General features: G+C 39.3%; 1 protein-coding gene across 1 annotated transcript in view; it reads left to right on the top strand.

Annotated features, from left to right (window-relative positions):
• The window catches only part of DAGLB (diacylglycerol lipase, beta), a 16582-nt gene that overhangs the window by 2220 nt on the left and 5393 nt on the right, over positions 1 to 8969 (top strand). Inside the window, exons 3-12 of the mRNA XM_009320048.1 lie at positions 501 to 652; positions 2776 to 2950; positions 3605 to 3866; positions 4963 to 5088; positions 6078 to 6205; positions 7207 to 7333; positions 7699 to 7782; positions 8239 to 8316; positions 8723 to 8803; positions 8899 to 8969. Coding sequence (XP_009318323.1) covers positions 501 to 652; positions 2776 to 2950; positions 3605 to 3866; positions 4963 to 5088; positions 6078 to 6205; positions 7207 to 7333; positions 7699 to 7782; positions 8239 to 8316; positions 8723 to 8803; positions 8899 to 8969 — 1284 coding nt within the window. The remainder of the gene's footprint in view (positions 1 to 500; positions 653 to 2775; positions 2951 to 3604; positions 3867 to 4962; positions 5089 to 6077; positions 6206 to 7206; positions 7334 to 7698; positions 7783 to 8238; positions 8317 to 8722; positions 8804 to 8898) is intronic.

An 8969-nucleotide genomic window follows, 5' to 3' on the forward strand; every position in this document is an offset into this window, starting at 1 on the left:
CGCTCCCTCGGCCGGGAGCTGTAGCGTTGCCCCCTTCGTCTGAGGCGCTGCGTGGAGGGGGAGGAAGGCGGCGGTTTCGTGATGGAGCCCCTTGACTCACATCGTCGCACAGCGCGATATAAGTACCGCGCTGTCTTCTGTACGCGCGGAACCGTAATGACTTGGTTGTGTGTAATCGCTGGCTAGTGCTGATGTGGTTTCGTTACTTCAAGAATTAACGTGATGATTCCTTTGTTTAGATCAGCCAGGTTCTTTGGCATCTGTGGAAGTGAGTAGCACCGTACGGGGAGTCTGTTGCTCGGTCTGCAGGCGGCTTTGTTGCAGTTACTGCTGTGCATTCTTACAGTAATTTCATTCTGACAGATTCCTTATATAACAACTCCCTCTATTAATCTTTGTGGAGTGCTTTCATTCAGAGGAAAGCTATTTATCAGGCGATCGCTTTGCAGTATGCACTTTTCCCTTCCAACTATAACTTTTGTTATCTTACTTTCCTGTAGGTGGATTGGAATTCTTGCTCTTTACACAGTTCACAAGGGGCAGTTTAACTGTCCGGGGGGAGGATTACTGCACACCTACTTGCTTGTCCTCCTCATTCTCCTGGCTTCTATAATATGTGCGTTATCTGTTCTTGTATACATCAGTATGCAAGGTAAATAGTTAATAATAATATTTTGCATTTATCTAGTAGGATTGTAATATTTTTTTTTTAATCTGGGGTTGACATTAAAAAAACAATGCAAAAAAATTCAAGTGCTGTAATGGTAGTCAAACTTGAGAAACTGTCTGTCAGCGTTAATGTATTTGCTTTAATGGTATTACCTCTGTTAGTCAGGAATCTACAATAATAAATGGACACAATAGCTTGGTGCAGCTAACAGTGATATTTTCATTGCCATCAGAGCATCTTGAAAACTTGCTCTACATTCACTGTTAATGCATGACTCGAATGGAACACCGTTCAACCTCTCTGACAGGAATTTAGGGGAATTTATCCAAAATCAATTTCTCATCTGAAGTATCATGTTAGCTTTGCCTTGCATAAGCAGATTTAGTCATACCTTGCGAAAGTTCATAAGCTGCAGTGGGTTGCTTGGGAGAAAAAACACATAGGAATATGATCCATATAAATGTCGTAGTAAAACTAACACAGTAAGCGCTGTGAAATAGAACAGGACTTGCAGCTTGAAGTTAATGGCTAAACAGAAGTAAGGACCCCAATGCAACTTCTAGTCATTTGTAGAAACGCTTCATTTGGGGTTAAAAAATACTAGGAAAGCTTTTTTCCTGGTGAGGCACCTCATTGTCCAAGTAACGCTAGGAAGATTAATTTGAAATATGTGTGGGGTCTTTGGAGTAATAGATGAGACCCCACAATTTCTAATATAGTGGTTCTCTCAACACGCTGTAAATAAAAGAGTATTTAAATTATTTAAGTGGAAAGAAGCATAAAGAGTGTGTGAAGAGAAAGTATGACAGAGCAGAGATGTGGATGATAATCCTGGCCTTGAATCTAACCACTGGTTTTCCTAGTTTCCAGAGGAGGGAAAGGAAGATTAGCCAAGTTATGCTATTTATATTTATATCAAAGTTGAGGAGGTGAGAGATGTAACTGTAAACAGCAGAGAGAAAAGAGCCTCACTTGGTATAAAAGTACAGCTACAAGGCTATTGTAACTGAGAAATGGAAGAATTCTGAGGCTGGATTTCCAAGAAAATTAGTGGTGAGATGTCTTGGACTGTGGTTATAACGTGTGGGTTTGGGAGCAGTGGTTCTTGCACCACTCCTTACGCTGTACTGGTGTGGGCGTTAGTGATGCCAGCGGTGAACCTGACTGGAGAACTCATATTCTGGGTTGTGGTGCTGGGAAAGGGAAGAAGTTGTTTTTAGGAACCACAGTTCCATCTGATTGTGTCTGTGAAAGCAACCATGCTGCTGCAGAACAGGCTACAACCCAGGAATGGGAATAAGCGACCACTGATCAAGGGCTTTTTAAACAGCTGTGTCACTGGATGTGAACCACAGCTTTGCAATTGGAAAATAGTTTCCAAAGTTGTTTTTGTTCTGCAGTGTTTTAAGCCTTTACAAATCATCCTGCCTACACCTGAGCACACACACACAACCACGCCATTACCCTGCGATCAACAAACTGGTTTAAGGAGCTGAGCTGGCCAAAAATTACTCCCTTTTTTATTGCCTAAGAGTGCTAAAAGGAAGAGGTTATTAGTAAGTTAACGATACAGAAAATAGTCTAAGAAGTATTTGTCCTGGTAATGGTCCTACTTTTGTTCTCCTAAATAAAAATGTGAATGAATTTATTATTTAGTGACTCAGTAAACAGAACTTCATTGTAGCCCAGCAAAGTAGCATCTAAAAATGAAATATTCAGCCAACTAAAAGCTAAACAGAATAATAATAAAAGCAGGCACCAAAAGTCATAAGGAACTGTAGGTGAGCCAACGCTCCGGTATGCCACTTTGGCTTATGCTGGGCGCGGCACTACTGCCTCAAGTTCACTGCAGAACTGTCTCTGAATAGAGAGTGATTTTGGGTATCAGTAGAGTAGGTTCTAAGAATCGCGGCTATAAACCCATTGTTGTTTTTCTCTTCTCAGCTTCAGTGATAGCTTTCCATTAGTATAAAAATACTTTGTAATTTCAATTAAGTTTCTTACTTTTTGTAAAGCTCAGAAAGTTCATATATCCAGGTAGGATTTTATGTACTTAAGATGCATTCATAAACAGTTCTTGTTTTAAATTCTCCCCGTAATTTCAGGAACAATTTCTAATCCAGGCCCAAGAAAATCACTTCCCAAGCTACTTTATACTCGCCTACTTCTCTATTTGCCTGAATTCATCTGGGCTGTTGTAGGAGCTGTATGGGTGTCAGACAGCAGCGTGCACTGCGAGAAGACTGTGATAAATGTCATCATTGGGACAGTTATTGCAAGGTAAAGGTGCCTCCCTCAGATCTAAGCTTGATAGTGTACGTGAAATGGAAAATACTGCTTACGTGGTTTTTGCATGTGTTTATTGAAGGCTTTTCCAGCAGTTGGAGACTTTGATATTTCTTATAAATTGTTGTGGTTTGTCGTAGAAGGGTTTTCATTGTGAAAGGAGAAGAACTTTTAAGTCTAGACAGTAAGAATGAGTTGGTATCCTTCCCTAAACAAGCTTGAGCTACTTGCCTTGAGAGAGCAAGTGCTAGAGTGAAGGAAAGGAGGTGAAGATCAGAAAAGGTAGGAGGGATAGATGGGAATGTAGAAAACTGGATAAATGTGAAGAGGGCAGTAACTAGATCACTTAACTAGTAGTGAAAAGTGGAGCCTTCACACCTCTGGGTTGCTATTTCCAAAGCAGAGGCCTGTGATTTTGAGCTTGGTGCCCTATGTGAAACGAGCTGACAGCCTTGTTCTTGTGCCTACTGGATTGAAAGCCCGGTAACAAAACATGCACTGTTAAGACAGTAACAGATGGTGTTCATACAGTATTTCATACCTAACTTTGTTTTCTGTCTGTCAAGATCTATAGTTGTGTTTTCTTGCATACTTGTCAGAAGTATCTGGTTTCACGGTCTTTTTATCCCACTTCCTTCTGTTTTCCAGCTGGGTTATCATCATCTTTACCATCATTGGAGTTGTAATCGTCTTTGATCCACTTGGGGGGAAAAAGACGTTTTACCTCACCGATACTGTAAATCGGAACCTGGAAAGCAGTCAGTCAGGGCAATTGCTGTATAACGTGAAGAACACTGCCACCAGAGTCTGGGAAAAAAGAATCAGGTTACTGTGTTGTTGTATTGTGCAAGATGATGACCATCGAGTGGCTTTTACAAGTATCGCAGAGCTTTTCCGCACCTACTTTTCAGTAAGATGGAAAGCTTTTTTTTATGTTCTGTTTTGACTATGAATTTGCAGACATTGCAACACACATGTACCTTTGTTCAGCCAGAGGTCCTTGCTACCCTGTGCCTTGAAATCAGGTTTTGAATATGCCAATTTCAAAATTAAAGGTGATTCTCATACAAGGTATACAACACTGATTTTTCCCTCCCTTTAACAAAGGTTTCTCTCCCTTCACAAGCGTGAAGGGCTGTGAGAAAACAGTATTCGTTCTCCTTAGGTGAGTATCTAGTCAGGAGAACAAGGATGAGTTTCTTTTCCTCAATGTGTGAAGATCGAGGCATTTTTCCCACTGACGATGAGTAAGGAGTCATGCCTGTAGCAAAGAATCGGACTACTTCTGACTATTAAAAAAATGAGCCCCACAGCATGTTAAGGCAGTCTTCCCATTCTGAGCCAGTTCTGAGCACATACCAGACTAGAGTGTGCACATGCTGGAAGTTGCTTTTTGGAAACAGAGAGCGTCTGCCAAATCGGAGTCTGCATAGTCTTGATTTAGCTCAAATTTATGTCACCTACTGCTTGGGCAGTCATAGTTCAGTGTTAACTTTGAAATCTGTTCATGATTTCAAGACTAGTAGTTCTTGTTTATTAAGCGGTACTTGGGCATGCTGATTTATAGCTACAGCCTACTCGGTGGTTTATAGGGTAAAGGGTGTAAGTCATATGGAGAGATGACTGCCCCAGATGAATAAAAATGCTTCAGCCTTCTCCTGTGTAAAATCTTTCTTAGTTGTTCTCAGTATAGAGGAGTGATCAATAATATCTGGATCATTATTTGCTATATGGTTGAGCGGGTCCTCTGTTGGGTGTTTTGTTAAGTGATGAAATTCATGTGTAGAATTGTCACCGGTCTTACTGAAGAAAACATTCAATATGTACAAAAGGGGTGGGAGGTTAGATGCTGCTGTGACCTGTTTCTCCACTGCACATTGTCTCTGAGTGAAAAATGTATTTATATAAACTGAAAAAATACAATTCCATGTGCATTTTCTTATGAGATAGTTTTGCCATGTTGAGGTGCGGGATGGTTTTAAGCGCTCTTTCACTTCTTTGTACAGGACACTGATCTGGTGCCAAGTGACATAGCAGCTGGTTTGACTCTGCTCCATCAAGAGCAAGATAAAATGGAAAGTTGCCCAAAAGAGCCTGAAGAAGTCCTGTGTCATTCTCCATCATCTCTTGTGGTAAGATAGGGTTGTTGCAGCCTCTGGTGCAATTACTCTAGGAGATGGCACCAGATCAAACTGAAATGCAGTTCTTTGTGCAAGGGTGTTTTGGTTTGGTTTTTTTAACAAAATTCAACACTACTATAAAAATTCACAACTATTTGAATTATTAATAAATGCCATGAAAACATCTTGATGAGTTTGCAGTCAAAACATTTGTCTGCTTTTGCATAAATAGAGCTTACATGAATGGGGAATTAAGTGCAAAAAGGAACCGTTTAGGACATTTGATCATTGTTGAAGAGCTGGGAGAGAAAGGGAACAGAGAGAAAATTAATATTTAGTACTATTTGCATAGAACTGAAAAGCTAGTCTTTTAGTATTGTGGTCTGTTTAAATTATGTCTGCTGCAAATATCCAGACAAGGTAAGAAGCAAAAATAGCATCTTTTAAATGCTTGCAGATGATGGGTTACAGTTTGTTAATTGATTGTTGCTAGTCTTCTATGGTAAAATGCCTTTGTAAATGATTTTACCTTTTTTTGGTCTGTGTTTCACAGAAGTATGTAATTCTACTTCAACCAATGCGTTTCGATCAAATTCCTTTTGAATCTAGCCAATATGATGGGGTCGTGCTTTAAAAGTCCTTACCGGAGAGATCTGCTACAGTGTCTTTAGCCATTCCTTTGACATCCTTAAGCAACATATTTGGAGTGAATGTTGGTTTCGGTATTGAGCTTATCAGCGTATAAGTATTGGAAGAAACCAAGAATCTTGAAAAGCTCTCGTTAAATTGAGCTGTATAGCTATATAAATAAACACAGACTTTTTCCTGGAATATGAGTGGCTATTTTTAGTTCCTCTTAGACCTTGAGGTTTTCCTTTTGGATAGCGTGTATTTTATCATGCCTTGATTTTCACTAATCTGTGTTCAGGTTTTGTTCTGGGGCTGCCTCACACACCTTTCTTCCTCCCTCTCCTTCCTTTTCTGTCCCTGTGTCCTTTCAGGCAGATGATTTGGATATCGAACTGGAGAATGCTGCTCACTATATGCTGTTTGCTGCAGCTGCTTATGGCTGGCCCTACTACATATACACCAACCCATTTACTGCACTTTGTAAGCTCAATGGTGACTGGTAGGTTCGATCAAGAGCTTAAAAACACATAGCTTCCTTTTATTTAACTAACGTTAGCAGAAATAGAATAGTTTCAATAGCAGTATTTTTGTTGCATTAAATTATATCACTCTTGGGAGTACATGAGCTTGACTGGTAGAGTTATCTTTCACAAATTCAAACGTCAAAGTAGAAACAAAATTCCAACATCTTTCCACCCTCAGAAACAGAATAGCTTTTGTTTCTTAAGAAAAGTTTGTGATTGAGATAAATAAAATTCATTTAGCAATATGACAAAGGAAGAATTGGAATTAAACCAAACATGTTTTAAAATGAGGCTTTTTAGAGCTACCTTTTGGGCACAAACGTATGTATAGAAATAAAAGTGTCTCAACAGTTTTCCCTGCCTTAAAGGAATTAGCAAAAGTTACTTGTCCCTCCAGCCTCCATTTTATTCCCTTACCCCCTTTACTCAAAAAAATGTTTACAGTCAGTATTGAAGTATGCGTAATGCTCTGTAGGATTACTGTATATTTAAATGACCACTGACATTTGTGACTGTAACCGTGATTTTCTTAATTAGTAACATGAAATTATTTAACCTACTGAAATATAAATTACTTGGGGGGGGGGGGGAAATCGCATAATGCAATGGATAAAACATGAGATAAGCTTGCTGTACAGAATTTGCTTTGAATTTCCTTTTTGCTTATTTGTATTTTCTGTCCTTGGCCTGTAGTCTATAAGTATTCTTTTCTACTGCATTGTTTGCTCTACTGATAGTCCTGTAGCGATGATGTATTTGCCAGTCCTTGAACTGAAAATGTTCAAACCAGCTTTGTGGGCAGAGGTAACATCTTGTATCAGACTACTGGTACTACTGGGGAAAAAAAAAAAATTTAAAAAAAAAAGAGCTTTTGATTCCTGGCAGAAATCCTTCTGCAAATGTCACTGAGTTTGATTCCTTGAAAGGAAACCTAAAAAATTTGAACATGAAAGTTTTTCTCTTCTGTGTTTGTTAGTTGCGGAAATAGACCAACAGATTCTGATATAACTGGCAGTGATCGTCATAACTTTCACTTTGGATCCATCCTAAAAATAACAGGACTGCAGTACAGAGACTTCATTCATATCAGTTTTCATAACAAGGTAAACAATCTGGACAGGCATTCAGCAAAAAAACTTAGTGATTAATTCAGTGAAAGCAAGGGGTGAAGTTTCTACTTTGCCTTCAGCATTTGTAACTGCAAGATGCAAAGCCAAATGAAAACAGGTCCTGAAACATTCAGTTCTGATTTTTTTTTTTCTAATCTAAAGGAACAGCCACAAAGCCATTGACATAAATCTGTCTCAGTATTGCAAAAAAGGCACTTACAGTAACTTGATAATAAAATAATTCAGCTTCTTTCCATAATACAATAGAGAGCTCAATAATAGAGTTTTCGGAAGGTGAGAACAAATGCTTACTCTTATAAAAAGTTGGTGTCTTTACTGATTACATTTTTCCCCTCCAGATCTATGAGATTCCATTTTTTGTTGCTTTGGATCACAAAAAAGAAGCTATTGTGGTTGCAGTGAGAGGAACCTTGTCTTTTGAGGTATCATCCATCTGATAGAAATAATTAGCTTTATAGAAATGAGTGAACTCCTAGTATCTAGAGGAAATTGTGTTACGCTGGCACATGTAAAAATAACTCACTCACAGGTAGGAGTCTTCCAGGCTTAAGTTGTAAGCCCTCCTGTCCTTGGATGGGTAATATTCCCTGTACTACTGGAAGAGAGCGTGGCGGGCGGGCAGCGGTAATTCCTTTTCACAGTGAGTGGAGGTGCATTCGTAATGTGTGTGGTTGCAGCTCGGAAATAGTTGCTGAAATCAGAACCGTGATTGCTCTATATATTGGCTTGGGTGGTGGTTTATGGTGGGTTGTGGTTTGTTGCTTGCACACTTGGAAGTCAGCTTGTTGATGTCCCTGTGACAATGTTGAGTAGCAGAGTGCGACCCATGAGCCATGAAGCCCTGCAGAGACGTCTGACAAAAGCTGTCTTGTTCACAGGACATTCTCACTGATCTGTCAGCAGATTGTGAAGACTTGACACTGGAGGATGTTCTAGAGAATGGCTTTGTGCATAAGGTGTGTGCAGTCTGTAGCTGTTTATAAATCATCTCAGCAGTAAGAATACTATAAACACCGGGGATCCTTTAGTTAAACAGAAGAGTATTCTCCTTGTAAGATGGATTGCACAAATTATTTCAGTGACTTGGTTGTTGCATCAAATACTGCTTCTGGAACTGCAAGGTAGAATTTGTAATCCTCTTGTCAGACTTTATGTCCTTATTAAACATTCCAAGAACTTTTTAATGATTATGTACAAGACCTACTCGGTTATAACTAGACCTCTGTCAGGAGCATGTTAAAAGAGAAGACCAGCTTTGCAAACAGAAAGTTGTTCTGTGATGGTGTTGTGTTTAAAGTATACGTACATCACACTTCAGATTAGATGTACCCTTCTCTTCTAACTTTAAATGTTGTCTTGTAGGGAATAACTCAAGCTGCAAATTACATCTATCGAAAGCTAATAAATGATGGAATTTTAAACCAGGCTTTCACAATTGTTCCAGTAAGTTACCTTCCAAATAATTTGGTTTGCCAGAAAAATTACACAAAGCTTTTTCTGTGTCGGTCTATGTTTCAATCTTCTCTTTCTGTCTGTAGGAATATAAACTTGTGATAGTTGGTCACAGTTTGGGTGGTGGAACAGCTTCTATATTAGCGATCATGCTCAG

The sequence above is a fragment of the Pygoscelis adeliae genome, unplaced genomic scaffold (genome assembly GCF_000699105.1).
Source record: "Pygoscelis adeliae isolate BGI_AS28 unplaced genomic scaffold, ASM69910v1 Scaffold242, whole genome shotgun sequence".
NCBI lineage: Eukaryota > Metazoa > Chordata > Aves > Sphenisciformes > Spheniscidae > Pygoscelis > Pygoscelis adeliae.